The sequence below is a fragment of the Psammomys obesus genome, unplaced genomic scaffold (assembly GCF_907164565.1).
Source record: "Psammomys obesus unplaced genomic scaffold, mPsaObe1.curated_primary_1811, whole genome shotgun sequence".
NCBI classification, from domain to species: domain Eukaryota; kingdom Metazoa; phylum Chordata; class Mammalia; order Rodentia; family Muridae; genus Psammomys; species Psammomys obesus.
The window spans coordinates 13,979,510-13,996,312 of NW_026596046.1; the positions used below are offsets into that span (position 1 = coordinate 13,979,510).

General features: G+C 38.9%; 1 protein-coding gene across 8 annotated transcripts in view; it reads left to right on the forward strand.

The window, feature by feature from the left end:
* Akap13 (A-kinase anchoring protein 13) overlaps positions 1-16,803 on the forward strand; it is a 279,187-nt gene that overhangs the window by 162,701 nt on the left and 99,683 nt on the right. The window contains exon 1 of one of the 8 annotated variants that reach the window (XM_055623436.1): positions 4,974-5,246. The exons of the other annotated variants lie outside the window; for them this stretch is intronic. Within the exon in view, the coding sequence (XP_055479411.1) occupies positions 5,166-5,246 (81 nt within the window). The 5' untranslated portion in view covers positions 4,974-5,165. Of the gene's footprint in view, positions 1-4,973; positions 5,247-16,803 lie in introns of those variants that run through there. 8 annotated transcript variants of the gene reach the window in all.

Below are 16,803 nucleotides of genomic sequence, written 5' to 3' on the forward strand. Positions count from 1 at the left end.
TTTCTTTCTTTCTTTCTTTCTTTCTTTCTTTCTTTCTTTCTTTCTTTTTCTTTTTCTTTTTCTCTCTTTTTTCTCTCTTTCTTCCTCTTTTTCCTCCCGTTCCCCTTCCTCTCTTTCATTCTTCCTTCTTCCCCTTCATTTTTTTCTTCTTTTAATTTTTTTTTTTTAAGATAGGATCTCACATATACAAGACCGACCTTGAACTCCTGATCCTTCAGTCTCCAGTTCCCCAAGTGCTGGAGTTACAGACCTCTGCAACTAAGCCTGGCAGCATTTCTTCCCTCTTTATTTCAGAAAGCTATTGGTTGATTTAACATTTGTGGACTTATTCTGTGAGATTTGATCCTGGTAAAAAGCATTTATTTGTGAAGGGACATTTCTATGAAGCCATCCATCTTTTGGTTATTTCAGTTGTTGATATTGTTAAACAATTTGCTGCTTTTAGCTAGACTCTATATGTGGTGGTCTCCTCTACCCTTGCCTTGCAAAGGCAGTAAAGGGTTCAAGCAAAGGAGATGTTTCCTGTCACTTGCTACTAATATCCCTTATTTTACTGATTGTACCTTTTTGAACCTCAAGTCTGTATCCAGTGAAATTCCAAGGGGGAAGAGTAGGGCTCCTCATGTTGCTTAAACACCAGCATTTGGTGTATAAAAGGAAATCCTGGGTGGAAGCATTGCCTTTGCAGCCTTTCTAAATAATTCTTTCTGTCCCTGCTCATTGACTGTCATATCTCATTAGAAGGAATCTTTATTCTAATTAGACAAGTATTCCTCAAGTAGAGGCTGATCAATTTTTTTTTTTATCAACAAATGTGTAATGCATAGATGAGTGTAGGCTATTAGCCATGGTAAAATCTTTTCTTTCTTACTTAAAGACTATAGGTAGAGAATAACATCTGCAGTATGATTTTCAGAAAATGTCTCAGGCTCATTTCTTTGCTATTCATTCATCCATCTCCACCCTTCTGAATTTCTTTTTTTTTAATTTTTTATTAATTACACTTTATTCATTTTGTATCCCCCCATAAGACCCTCTCTCCTCCCCTCCTGATCCCACCCTCCCTCTCCTTTCTGCATGCATGCCACTCCCCAAGTCAACTGATAGAGGAGGTTCTCCTCTCCTTTCTGATCTTAATCTATCAGTTCTCATCATAATAAGTGCTTAAAACACATCTTAGCATTCAAATAACAGTATTTAGTAATTAGAAAGAACTTGGGGTGAGTCTCGAACTGAACTACTTTTTTTGTTTATTCCAGAACTCTGAATCCAGACCATCACATTAATACTTTCCAGCTTGCTTAGGGACACAGAAAATGGCTCACCTTTTGATTTTAACTTCAGTGCCCCATGTTCCCAACCAAGCTGAATTGATCCTTGTGGGTCAAACCTTATTTATTACTTTATGTTCACCAGAGAGAGACAAGCTTTCTGGCCCTTAATGTCAGGATTTCCACTAGGTGGCACCCTAATTCAGAGGCTTTGCTGTAGGCTTCCTTCAAGCTTTTGTCCTAACTGGAACCAAAGAACCAGTATTTGTCCCGAAATCTAAACAATTTGGATAAAGTATTAAATCCTGTAAATTAAGAAAATTTTAACTTACGGGCAGAAATGTGGTAGTTAAAGTGTGTGAAAATTCTTAGTAGATACTTGTGCTAGAATAATTGTGATTACATGTTAGGCCCATGGCCTGTGGTAATCTAAGAGTGTTTGGTGTTCCTTGTTGTAGATAGAGGGTATGCTAACAATCACAGAGAAGAGAGAGAGAATTGATATTCCTCTTGTATGTGCTTACAATCTGTGTGTTTCTTGCAACTTCCCAAACTTGAAGAAACAAAGAAATAGCCTTAAAATCTCCTTTAAATTTGTAGCTTTCAGTTCTGGTTTAGATGTGAAATGATTGGTTGCTGTGTTTCAAAATCCTAACAGAATAGCTGTTCAGTGGTTCCAGATGTTTTTGATAAAAACTTGGAATTGTAGCATCAGCAGCAAAAGTACAGACTAAAGATTCTGTCTTCCATGGGGAGTGCCAGGCACATCCAAAGAGGAAAGCAAACAGACTTTCCGCCCCACCCAGAGCATTTTAATGCCCCACCCAGAGCATTTGTTCTCCGAGAAGAAATAGATTAGCAAGGACAATTTTAAATTGTCCTTTTAATATGTTTATATGTGCAGAAAAGAAAGAAAAAAAAATCTAGATTTCTACACAAAGCCAGCAGACAAAAAGGTTAATCTACTTATTTCAAACAGTCCTCTGTGTAGTAAATTGTAATGGTTTTGAAACATTTCTTTCTGATTATGTAAACTTTCCAAGGACGAAGACCATGGCTTTTTGTTTGCTTCTTCTGTAAGGCACAGAATGTCTGTTAAATTGATATAGATTATCTTTATTTAGTTTGATAGAGTTGGTATAGAAAAGCTTTACAATGATTAAAGCATCTCTGATTCCCTAGAGAGATGCCTGGGAACTTGCAAGCAGGAAACATTTGATTCTAATTAGAACAGAAGGGAGAGGCAGTGAGGAATAAACCATTTGAAAACAGAGGGGAGACAGCTTTGTGTTCATTGGGAAGAGGGGATTCTAAATCAAAGCTTGTCGAAAGTCAATCCATAAAATATAATAGGCAGTCAGTTTTTCATACACTAAAGCCTGTCCCTCCAGGACCTTTGGATCTATGCCCTTGAATCACATAATATGAAAGTATTTGTAAATTCCTGGCCAAGTTCCCATGCTTTTGGTTAGCTTAAGCAAGAATTTTATTTACAACTTCTTAATCTCTTTAATTGTCTTGTTTCTACTGTATTTAGCATCCTTTATACTGAAAAGCAGCACATTTACTGTAGATGGTGCTGACGTGGGAGAGCAAGCCTTGCTGTCTAGAGGCATCAGAAGTAGGACATTGTCCACCTTCATGCCTTAATGTACCTGTGAGGGGGTCAAAGAGATTAGGTTTGTGTTAGATAGAGCTGGGACTGTATCATCCGGCTAGACAGATGGATGAGAGGAAACACTTGCAACCTTAGCTGGGTTTGCTCTATTCCTTTCATTTAAGTGGGCTAGCAGCTTTAAACACCTGGCCTGGGGAAGTGGTGACTCATCAGCCCTTCTTTACCCCTTTTACAGCTTCTAAAAGAAAATACCTTTCACCGACTTTGCCTGCAATATTGACAGAAACTGGGATATGTAATCTCTTCTCTTTGTTTCTGTTGTCATTTAAAACTGTACATTCACATTCTCAACATCTTTTTAAGGGACTGTACTTTATTCCCCTCAAAGAGAATGTAAAACAGCTTCTCCTGGAAAGAGTCAGTGTGCCTTCTTTTCCCTTTTTTGGTTTTGTTTTTGAGACAGGATCTCTTTATATATATAGCCCAGGCTATCATTGAACTCACTGTAGATCAGACTGTCCTTGAACTCAGAGAGATCAGCTGCCTCTGTCTCCCTAGTACTGGGATTAAAGGCATATGTCACCGTTCCCAGTCCACCTTAGGGTTTGTTTTTTTTTTGTTTTTTTTTTTTTTTGAAGGTTTTTTGTTGTTGTTTTGGTTTTGGTTTTCTCTTTCGATGTTCTTTCACCTCTTTTCTGCTTTTTGCTTCTTCAGTTCCTCTTCCTCCTTACCTTCCAAAGTTTATTACAGCTGCAGAATATCTGAAAATGGATGACTAGATCTGTTCCTGAGGAACAGTAAGTTAGCAACTGGAAAGGTCTGGAGTATCAGGAAAATAGGCAAATGAAGTTAAAGTCCTGTACAGGGCCCAGTTAATGTGAATGACAGATGTGAAGGGGGAGATAACTCAGCCAGTGACGACTCTTAGTCACGAGAGTACTAAGAGACATGCGTACATTCATCCTATGCCATCTCTTTAACTTTCTTTAAAGCTTTCTCAGACCCCAGATAAAACAAAACCTTAGCTCTTCATGATCTCTAAACCTTACCAGACATTGTTATAGCCAATTGTACATCCTAGAGACATAACTCTGAAATATTTGGCTAACATTTTTCTGATATTAAATCATTGCTTTGCATTCTGCAGGGAGATGCAGTATATGATTTGGCTGGATTCAATGTTCTGTGTTTTTCTTGAATAGCTAAGGCTGTTGTACAGACTTGTAGTGTTTAGGATAACGCCGCCTTTCTTTATTAGCATACTACTGACATCAAAGGAACTGAGGTTGCTTCTTGCAGTGTCTGACAGATCCTTTTTCACTGGGGACTTGTGAGGAGGAGGAGCAGAAGGAAGCCTGGTGGAAAAGGAAGCCTTGTTTTTTTTTCTCTTCGTCTGTAGATGAATCATGTTCCCACCACTGCAATTAGGTTTTCAAACCTCCAAGGCTGCTGGTGCAGATCTGAAAGGGCAAGTAATGACGATCTTGAGAGAGCAGGGTAAAGGGTGTGGAGGCTTCCAAGGGACGGGCTAGCTAGCGGCAGCCAGCTGGGGAGGGAGGGAGGACGGACATCTGGAGGAGTGGTCTGTTTTCCTTGTACTGTGCCGTCCTTAGATATTTTCAACTTAAGTCAAAATCCAGCCCTGCTACCGAACGAGCTGGAGACTGGCTGAAAACTGGATATCTAGAGAGTATTTCCAGCTTTTTTTTTTTCCTTTTTTCTTTCTTTCTCCTCCCCTACCCTATATAGGTTTCCTTTTGTTTGTTGTTTTAAGGAATTCTCTCATGCCATCCCTTTGAGATAGGCACTTTTTTTTTTTTTTAATCCTTCTCTCTTCCTGGCAAAGTGCATACGGAGTTTTTATTACTGGCTCTGGATCTTCTGGATACGTGTGCCAACCATTATGCTTAGCCAGTTTGTTCTTAATTTTTCTACTGGAGTTCTCGGCAGTGATGGAAAAGATCTGTGCTTCTCTTTCAGTCAAGATGTGCACAGCAACAGTCTTAAGGCAGACTGCTTATATTATGAATTATAAAGTCATCATTGCAGTGCTCTGAAGTTGCCCGAAAGTTCTCATTCGGTTCACAGAATTGGATTCTGTTTCCTCCCCACCCCCATTTTCTTAACCCAAGAGTTTTCTACATAGAGGAATCTGGAAGTAGAAGTCTCCTCCCGCCCACTGTGAGAAATTTGGAATCTTGGACCTGTGTGAGCACATTGGTCCCTCGGTTCAGTAGGTATACGTCTACATTTTGTCTCTTCTGCGTCTGGACAAAATGTATGAGCGGCACAAGAGGCGCTATAGCCTGTGTGACATCTCCAAGGTGGACAGGACAGTCGATGTGGTGTTGCTGAAGGTAAGAAGGGGTCACAGTTCATATAGTCTGAAGGGTTCCAGGATGTCTTCTCTGTATCCAATAGCTATGTCTTGGTCCTTCCTAAACTGGGGTAAAGTTTGAGAAAGCCTGGGCTAACAGTGATAGAAGAGCAAGAAGGGCTGATTTTAAAATTCTTTATAGGAATATCTGAACAGAAGCAGTGAGACAGAGAGAGTAAGTCTGGATCAAAGCACTTATTGCTGAAATACAGTTTTACTTGCTCTCAAGTAGAGTTTGTGTTCAGGAGATTGTCATACTCTGAATGGAGTATGACAAAGGAGGAAGTCACCCTCAGAGCTGCCCTTTTGCTAGATGCCTCTATATTCTGTCTCTTGCCCCGTCCCTACACCTCAGTTTTACCTTCTTTTTGCCTGAGTCTCTTTCTCTGTGAGCTTCCCTTTCTGCTTCTCTCTTGGTCCTTTTGTCTGTGTGGGTCTTTCCTATCTGTTGTTACCCTGCTGTCTCATTCTTAGTTTTCTAGGGGAAGGAGAAGACAGTATTCTTTTGGAAGTGTCTCCAGTCAGCCTGAACACTACTGTGGCTAAGCTGCCCTTCTCATTTAGTTTGACTTTTTTTTTTTTTTTTTTTTTTTTTCTGTAGCTTCTGACTGTTGATAAGCTGCATTTGTTTGATTTCACATCATTAGTAATGTTAGGCGGCTAAGCAGGAAGGGGGTGGAGACTCTGGACAGGCTAATTGTTCACAGAAGGCATCCTTGAATCTAAAATTAGTAAGGACTTCTACATTCGGTAAGGCTGGAGTCTGGGAATGTTGGATAACTCATGGAGTGCTTTTTGGAAGTTTAGAAGTTTTCTGGCAAAGGCGGGGAAATTGGAAGTCAACCAAGTACTTTACAGATGCCAAAAGAACCTGAACAGCTAAATTTGGGAGTGTTGAGTGGGTTAAGTAGAAAAAGAGTAATTTTGCATAAAGTGCTAATATAATGTCTGGGTTAAGGAAACAGTGGAAGTCTGTTATTGGTGTGTCAACTCAATTTAGTACCTAAGGTAACACATTTTCTTTTATTACATTTTGTTCATGTATGTGTAACATGGCTCACATGTTGTAGTCAGAGGACAGTTTGGGGGGTTTGTTCTGTCCTTCCACCTTGTGAGTCCTGACAGTCAAACTCAGGTCATCAGGCTTAACAGAAAGCACCTTTACCTACTAAGCCACCCTCTCCCACTTTGAGCTAAGCTCTTACTAAACTTTCTAAAGCAGCCTAGGCTAGCCTAACATTCAGATCCTCTTCTCTTGGCCTTTCAGGTATGGGTTACCATATGTGGCTCTCCCTAAGAGAAGCTGACAGATGAGCTCAGAAGCCAGTGAAATCCACACTGGGTGCGGCACTAAGAGGAGATGTGATTTGTGGTGTAGTGGTGTCATTGTCCCTCCATAATCACTCTCAGGTGGTTTAACTTGCCAGGCCTACTTTGTAATTTGGTGTTTTGAACTTGTTCCAAAGATGATGTTGGTTTTAATTTCTCTGAAAAGTCATTTCCTCTGAGCGATAACAATTACCTTTTGATATTTTGACCTCTTATATAATAAATTTAGAGATGTTACTTTCTAGGATCTTTATTTTGTGATTTGACAAGCAGGAAAGGGCTGAGCATAACCATTCTGTGCATTACAGCAACTTCTTTTTTCCTCTCTTCTCTCCTCTAGCTTCCCTCCTCCTTCCCCCTCAGTGTGTGTGTGTGAAGACAGAAGAAAGCAAAAGAGGCTACTATTTATGTGGCATAAGTGAGAAGGGACAAGAAATGGTTAGAGGGACAAACAGTAAAATACAATGATACACTTATTAAAATGCCATAATGAAAACCATTATTTTATACTTAAAGGGGCTGGAGAGAGGCTCAGTGATTAAGAGCACTTGTTACTTTTACAGAGGACCTGGGTTTGGTTCCCAACATACACGTGGTGACTCACAGCTACCCCTAACTCCAGTACCAGGGCATCCAGTGCTCTCATCTGATTTTCACATAGATCATGCATGTACATGGTACATACATACATACATACATACATACATACATACATACATACATACATACACACACACATACACACACACACACACAGAGGCAACACTCACACATAAACAAAATTTTAAAAGTTAATAACATTAAGTAAAAAGGAATGCTAGAAAATATGTAGTATCATACAGTCTAGTCAGGCATGAAAGCTTTATATGAGTAAAGTTAACTCAATTCAGGCTTCTTAATTTGGAGACACTATTTTTATGTTTCTTTTTTCTAAGAATTATTTGACTTGAGAGTTATTTGTCAGACAGTGACTATTTTGCCCCATTTTCTATGAAGAAATACTAGAAATATGACTGAGAACTGAGTGCTAAGTCTAAGAGATTAGACTCATAAGATTAACAGTAAGCAGAGATACATGTACAAACTGTGTGATAGGACAGAAACAAGAAGGGTGCTTCATTGGGGGCAGCACTCCAGAGGATGATAATATGTTTATATGACGTATGAAGGAAGATTCTGGAAAGAATGAACAGAGTCCCTGAGGAAGAGAGAAACTGATGGGCGCAGCCTGATAAATGAGAGCATTCTGCATAGCAAGCAGCAAGTTCATTGTAAGACTGGAGCCAGAATTGATGTGCAAAGGCAGGCAGCCATGGTGGGGATCCTTTCTCACTTTGCTTTTAAAAAGATTATTCTGGCAGTGTGGGAATGTATTAGGCTACCATGATGGGAAGCCCCAAAATAGTCAAATTACTTTGTGAAGTGAAATAAAGAGAGAACAGATACTGAGACATAGCATTGAATGTTTGCATTCTTAATTGTCTCTTTTCACATACAAGAAAATAGATGAATAGCCACTAATTTCCCCTATACATCACACTCCATATGTAATCAATGTTAGAATGCAGCCAATGCATTTTCTTGCTGTCCTGGGCATCCTTTGACCTAAGGCTTTTTATTATATGAGTGTACACACACACACACACACACACACACACACACACACACACACACACACGTGCATTATTTTCTGTCATAGACTTGTATTGTAAGATTTAGACATTATATTTATTAATTTTTCAAGTATGGAAATTTAATTCTTTCCCAGTATAGGAATTCTTTTTATGACACTTTACATAGGTACAAGACAGCAAGTGTTCATTTTGCCTCACAGTTTATATCAGCTTTTCCCTATAATTCTTTTCCCCCCTTCTCTCCCTCCCTCTCAGAAGTATTCTCCAATTACTTTGACATTATTTTTAATTTCAATTTTTTTCTGTCAGCATTCTAATTTTATTTTGGGAGACTGGGGAGAGGGTCCAGTCGATAAAGTGTCTGGGTTTGGGTGCCTAGAACCCATGTAAAAGTCGGGCCTGTAAAAGTACACACCTGTAGTTCCAATGCTGGGGAGACACAGACAGGAAAATCCCTGAGGCTTGCTCACCAGAGATCAATAGGGTCACTGAAATACTGTGTAAATTGTCAAATAGAGTTTGGTTGAGGAAGACACCAACATTACTCTCTGACTTCTTTACCTTTGTTCAGACATACACACACAGAAGCATTACAGTGGATGCATGCACCACTTAAATTCTCAAGACATCATCGATACATTATCACCGCACTTTTACATAGACGTTTACTTTTTACATAAAGATGGTCATTTTTCATGTTCATCAGTGTACCTACACATACAGAATGAGATATTTTAATCCTATTTTTTTTTAAATGGTTTTACTCACTTAACCCTGATTGGCATTGAACTTGCTTTATAAACCAGGCTGGTTAGAAAACACAGAGATATCTACCTGCTTCTGACCTCTAAGTTCTCGGATTAAAGCTGTAGTCCACCAGGTCTGGCTTTAATAGATATTTCTTGATTGAAATGAATTGATGTTTTAAGATTTGCAAATACAGATTCATGAGCCTTGTGCTAACATAAGTTTTAATTGTGCTAATAATTTTAATGTAAGAATATAGAAATATCAAGGTTTAGATTGTGAGCCTTTCACTTTGTTATTCCACACTTTGAACTCCAGTTCCTAACCATTGACATTCACATAATTCACTTTGAATTAGCTTCAACATTCCCCATATGTGTTATATACCTATACTTTCTGTGGCTTACTTTAAACTCTGTTCTACATTATTTGTCACTTCTGTATAATTCACCTTGTCTTATCTGTCTGCCAGGTCTCATTAGCCCAAGCTAGCCTTGAACTCACTAAATAGCCTAGGCTGACTTTAAATGTACTACCTTCACCCCCCAAGTGCCGTGATTACAGTTGTGTATTGAGCCTGACACTATTTGTGTAGGTTTTCTGGAATTTCATAAATAATAAAACCTAGCTGGATAGTCATCCCTGGTCCTCCAACCAAGAATGCTCATAGACATCCCTCTTCCTTTGCATATGGCATTCCTCCCTTGCCTCTTTCTTGATACAGACCTGGCTTTCTGACTCTTTGGATAAATGGTTTGTAACTATGAATCATGTATTTAAAACAGGATATGAAATAATAATATGAATAATAACTGTTGGCAGGGGCTCTTTGGTACCAGCATGCATTTTTCCCTGTTGTTCCTCAAGAAGCTACTGTTGATTGATAAGAGCCTTCCATAGTCAGACTGTGGCAAATGAGAGAATTCCTAAAAGACAAATGTTTGAAGCTTACTCCCAAACTAACATACCAAGATAGAAGAGCCCAAAAATGTGTGACCAGACTTGTAAATATAAGATTAATGCCTGACATAGGGTAATTTTAGGACCCACTTATGTCTTAGTAGTTTAATAAGTTTGAGTAACTGGAAAGTAAAAACCTATTATTAATAGTAACATAATCCTAATGTTACTGAAGATTTAATGAGAGCCAGTTTTGTAGCTAGCAGTTCAGATGCTAGTTTAATAGTATTGGGTTTTCCAAGTGTTTTCAGTATGACAAATGAAAATACTTAGAAAGTGTCATGCTCAGTGCTTAGACAGGCCATAAGCTCATTAGCTGAAGCTCAGAAGGAATAGCCTGTCTCTAGCTCTAGGGTATTTTCCAGAGAAATCCACATCCTTTAAAGGTTTGTGGGTACATTGTAAGCAAAACCGAAGGACATATGGAAGTCAGGACTAACTGCAACCAGATGTAGTTTTTCAGGCATAATCTGGTTACCTGACAAGATTTTTTGACTCAGGTGTTGGCTTATGTGTTAAAATGGTGGAATTTTACTTCCTTTTTTTCCAGCCTTATATTTTTGACTGGATTGCCTAAAGAAGGTTGTAAAGGAAATAAGTATTGATACTGCCTGGGAACAGTGGGTGTGTTACCTTAGGCTGTATTATTAGAATGTTCAGTTACAAACAGTAAGTAAACCAACATTGCCAGAAACAAGATAATGCAAAAGTATGTACCTCACTTTTCAAACTGGTAGAATCTCAGCATGGGTAACTCAGGTTATCCCAGAGGTCCCAGGCTACACCAAAGGAATGACAAGAATACCAGGTTGGACCTGATGTTTCTTTTATTTTTATTTTTATTTTTATTTTATTTTATTTTTTATTAATTACACTTTATTCATTTTGTATCCCCCCATAAGTCCCTCCCTCCTCCCCTCCCGGTCCCACCCTCCCCCCCTTTCTGCATGCATGCCCCTCCCCAAGTCCACTGATAAGGGAGGTCCTCCTCTCCTTTCTGATCTTAGTCTATCAGTTCTCATCAGAAGTGGCTACATTGTCAGGGTTCTAGGTTATCTCCACGGATAGTCCTTGGTTGGAGTATGAGTCTCTGGGAAGACCCCTGTGTTCAAATTTTCTTGTTCTGTTGCTCTCCTTGTGGAGTTCCTGTCCTCTCCAGCTCTCACTATTTCCCACTTCTTACATAAAATTCCATTCACTCTGCCCATCAGTTGGCCATCAGGCTCAGCATCTACTTTGACAGTCTGCACGGCAGAGGCTTTCAGAGGCCCTCTGTGACAGGTTCCTAGGTTGTTTCCTGTTTTCTTTTTCTTCTGATGTCCATCCTCTTTGCCTTTCAGGATGGGGATTGAGCATTTTTAGTTAGGGTCCTCTCTTTTGCTTAGTTTGTTTAGATGTTCAGATTTTAGTGGGTTTATTCTATGTTGTATGTTTATATGAGTGAGTATATATCGTGTGTGTCTTTTTGCTTCTGGGACAACTCACTCAGGATGATCCTTTCCAGGTCCCACCATTTACCTGCAAATATTTCATGATTTCCTTATTTTTCATTGCTGAGTAATACTCCATTGTATAGATGTACCACAGTTTCTGCATCCATTCTTCAGTTGAGGGGCATAACAGTTTATTCACTTTGTATCCCAGCTGTAGCCCCCACCTTCATTCCCTCCCAATCCCACTCTTCCTCCCTCCTCTTCTCCTATGCCCCTCCCCCAGTCCAATGATAGGGGAGGTCCTCCTCCCCTTTCATCTGACCCTAGTCTATCAGGTCTCATCAGGACTGGCTTCTTTGTCTTCTTCTGTGTCCTGGTAAGGCTGCTCCCCCCTCAGGTGGAGGTGATCAAAGAGCCAACCCATGAGTTGATGTCAGAGATGGTCCCTGTTCCTATTACTGGGGAATCCTCTTGCACACTGAGCTGCCATGGGCTACATCTGACGGGGGTTCTAAGTTATCTCCGTGCATGGCCCTTGTTTGCAGTATCAGTCTCAGAAAAGACCCCTGTACTCAGATTTTTTGGTTCTGTTGCTTTCCTTGTGGAGCCCCTGTTCCCTCCAGGTCTTTCTCTCTCCCCCTTCTTTCATAAGATTCTCTGCACTCTGCCCAAAGTTTGGCTATGAGTCTGAGCATATGTTTTGATAACGTGCTGGGTAGAGTTTTAGAGGCCACCTGTGATAGGCTCCTGTCCTGTTCCCTATTTTTTTCCCTCTTCAAATGTGAATGGCTAAGATCAAAAACTCAAGTGACAACACACTGGAAAGGATGTGGAGAAAGAGGAACCCTACTCCATTGCTGGTGGGAATGTAAACTTGTACAACCACAAAATCAATCTGGTGCTTTCTCAGACAATTAGGAATGGTGCTACCTCAAGATCCAGCTATACTATTCCTAGGTATATATCCAAAATATGCTCAGGTATGCAACAAGGACATTTGCTCAACCATGTTCATAGCAGCTTTATTTGTAATAGCCAGAAGCTGATGTTTCTTATAGTGTACCTTACATTATGCTGTACTCTACATTCACTGTAACTAATAGAATTTTGGAGTACTGAGCCCCTGTGGTGTCTGACCTGGTGTCTGTGACAGTACCTGTCGGCAAAGCAAAACCAGTAATGTTTCTTAGCTGAAGGATAACTAGTGTGTTTTGAGTAACTTCTTTCTCCAAATTATACAGGTATTGGAAATCTATTTCTAATCTTTACCTACTAAGTGAAGTTTCTGAATCATTTTGAACTACTCTTCTTTTCCTATCCATTGAGTCATTTGCCCATTCTGTATTTTGTTCATAGCTCCATGCTTGCACAAGAGCAAAATCTGAGTGGGGAATCGCATAGTCATCATATCATCTTCATTTTTTATTAACCCTCCAAATACTAGCAGTGTCCACATTGATCTGAAACCTACTCAACTGGATTTTAAAAATAACAAAAAAAAAAAAAAAAATAGTATAGTGCAAGGAACCAGGTTATTTTTTTTTTAGTATGTAGACACCTTGGTTGTAGAGATAATTTTGGAAAAAAAAATTTAGTTGATGACTGAGCATTGCTTTAATTAGAAATACCTATTAACTTTTGATCTCCTGCATCACATGTGTCAAAAGTGTTACCGCATGTGCTCAGTGCCTGGCATTATTTCTGATCAGGAACAAGTGTATGAAAATATTTCTAATGGAGCCACATAGAGTAGTTTTTGGTTGCCATGAGAATGAGCCTGTGAAGATGAAGACTGGAACTGAGAGTGGTGCAAACCTGTCTGTCACATCAGTGAGTGTGAAATAGAGCAGAAAAAGGAGGTGCTGTTTAAACTAGTTTATATCTCTTGAGCAGCTTCCTTTACATGGTAATCAGAATATTCTTCACTCATGAATATGATATGCTTCTCATTGCCTGTACACAGGATGTGGTTGAAAGTGCTGATGCGTGTTTTAACAGTCTTTCTTCACTCACTGCAACTTGGAGATTGCCCTCTGGCTAATGGCATTGACCATGACTGGTAGCATCTGGCTCAGATTACCAGCTATAATTTTGGCTTTGTGGGATGCCTGTCAACTTTTGTTTAAATAAGTTTGCATCTCTTAACTGCTGTATATTCACTTTTTACTCTGTGATATAATTTGCATAGTTTACCATTTTAACTATTTTGGGGTACACTATTTTGGGTTCAATGGTATTAACAGTTATACTTTTTATAACCATCACTACTAAATAGCTCAAAACATTTCCACTTTCCCAAAGTAGAACTTCATACCTGTTAAACAATAAATTTTCATTTCTCTCTGCCCTGGAAACCACCATTCTGCTTTCTTTTTGGGTTTGACTGCCCTGGGTGTCTTACATAAATGGCGCCGTGCAGTATTTGTTCATTTGTGACTATCTTACATCACTTAGCATAATATCTTTGAAGTTTGTACAGGTTGTAAGATGTGTCAGTTTCTTTTTAAGGCTAAGTAGCATTCTTTGTAACATCATATACTTTGTTTACACACACATACACAGACACACACACACACACACACACACACCATCTGAGCTATCTTAACTGTTCAATTGTTGTGAATTGTGCTGCTCTGACTGTTATATGTAAATTGAACTGCTTTAATCTCTGCTTTCATCTTTTAGAGTATATTTTCAGAAATGAAATTGCTGAGCCAAGGTAATCATGTTTTTTAGGAATGGCTACGTTGTTTGCCACAGTGCCTCTAACATTTTACATGTTCCTACCACCAGACTTCCAGTTTTCCTGAATTCCCAAGTAATGAATTAGATAATGATTATGAAGTGATGGCTCATTCTGGTTTTGTTTTGTATTTCCCTAATGTACACGTTTGTGCTGTTTGTATGTTTGTTTCTGTTTTATTTTGTTTTGCTGTTTCTATTTATAAGAAGCCGGTGAATATGAGCTATCTTAAGCTGATCTTAGCTGCACATGTGTGTTATGTAACAGTCTTGGCTCTCTACACACTTTTTTTTTAACATACTGCCTCAAGAATATGTTAAACTAGACCTTTTTCACCTTGTTGAGTCTTTTGTAAAACATGATACATCTCAGACTCAACATAATTAAAGCATGTATCATCTTCTTTTCCTCCAGATTCTCTGTATGTGTTTATTGTGGCTCCCTCTGCATCTCTCTTTTTGTGGATTCTGCCTTTTCCCCAATTTTCTGTTTACATCTTTTTATATTCTAAAATAAGCCTGCCCCCATTTGCATGTGCTGCCTCTAGACTACAGTGGTTCAGATTTATCTTCTCTGTTCTTTGTCTTCCATATGCCTCCACCTATTCTCCAGTTTCCCATTTTGATTCTATATTTCCATAGTCATTTTCTCAGTACAGTACTGAACCTGTCAGTCACCCTTGCCTATCATCCTAGAGAGTAAAGCACATTTTCATTTTAGCCCTTTCTCCTACTATTTGCTTAGTATAAATACTTGTGAAAGTCACTGAGATTTTTTTCTTCTTCTACTAAATATCTGAAGCAAACATCTCTAATCTGGATTATACATGCAGGCTCCAGAGTGTCAGGTTGTGATACACGGGGTGCATGTGCCCAACAAAGCCACTGTAGCCTTCCTTAAATTCTTGGCAGTCTAGTCACTTGTAAGTCTTGTGAAGTGCCCCCTTCCTTTATCTGAAAATATCTTTCTTTTCTTACATAATATATCCTAATTACGGTTTTCCCTCTTCCTATTTCTCCCATCTTCTCCCCACCTCCCTTCCCATCCATATCCACCTGCCTTCCCATCTGTATCCACCCCTTTCTGTCTCTCCTTACAAAACAATCAGGCTTCTAAGGGATTAAAATAAAATAAGATAAAACAAAAACTAACACATCAGAATACGACAGAACAAACAGAGTCCAAGAAGAAAAGGCACAAGAAACAGATATAGATGCAGAGATCCACTCATTTGCACATTCAGGAATCTCATAAAAATACAAGACTGGAAGCCATAATGTATAGTCAGAGAATCTGTAGGGTGAAAAGAGAGAAAAAGAAGAAAATGTAAATAAAATTAAAAAAATAATAATATTTTTTAAAAAATTATGAGACAAGGACATTATGAGAGAAGACTCCAAAAATGACATTGTGTTTGTTTCCCCTTGGCCATCTACTGCTGGGCATGTAGTCTACCCTTAAGAGTAGATTGTTTTTCCAGTAAGACTCCCTTGGAGAAAGCTAAATTTCCATTTGTAAGTGGTTGTAAGTTAAAGATAGCGCCTCGGTTAGGGTGTGTGTCTACTTCTTTCACCTCTAGCAGTCCATCTCATGCAGACCCTTTCGGACGCGAAGCATTCTGACTCAGTCTCTGTGCTATGATGTCTCTTAACTCTTTTTCACATGTGGTTAGGTTACAGACTATTGTGAGCTACCATGTGAGTGCTGGGAAAAGAATTCAGATTCTCTGGAAGAGCAGCCATTGTTCATAACTTTTGAGCCATCTCTATAGATCAGTAGTAGCTTTTTTTTTGGAGTTAATTTTTACTTCTCTGTAACAGTAGGCACAATGGGTAGAGCTTCCCTTTTAGTTTTTTCCTTCCTTAACTTCTGAAAATGAATATCTCACAGGTGGGTGACTTCTAGGTTAGTGTGTATAGTGTGTGTAATCTCTGACTCAGCCCACCTTCTATAACGTGTGTGCATGTGTATGTGCCTGGCTGCCTGCTTGTCTGCCTGTCTCTCTTAAGTATAACACTTGTGACCTGATTAAAAAAGTCTGTAGGGCTAGAAATTTTGTACACAGTAACACCCATTGTCTTCATCAGTACATGGTGCTTACTGTACAAGATGCTGAGGCAAATTTATTGACCACACTGACAAGCTTCTCACATAAACTCTCAGTTCTTTAACTACCGTAGTTTTAAATTTGGTATAGTAATCCATCATAGAAGGTGTTTAACAGTTTTTTTTAAGGGAAAGAAAGAAAGTATAAAGCTACTACGATGGGCATCCCCTAGTACCTCCTTTCTCAAGAAAGTAACAAAATAAAAAAATATTTTCTACTTTAATAGAAAAACATGCTTCAGGGGAGATACAAGGCCACTTTTATTATTATGACAAAAAAAAAATCACAGATCTGAGCAAGCATGTTAGTAGACATGTGGCAAAATTGCGAAATGATATAGCCACTTTGGAAAATAAGCCAGACTTCCCTAAAAGTGAAATCTAAGTTATCATGTGCATAATTCAGCAGTCCACTTCTAGGTGTATCGTCAATAGAAATAAAAAACATCTGTCCCCAAAGAAGCTTGTATAAATCATTTGCTTGAAATCTTCATAGTATTATTATTCATAGCAACTGGAAAGGCAAGACAACCCAAATGTTCTGGAGTTGATGAATAGATAAGTACAATGTAGGAATATCCATAA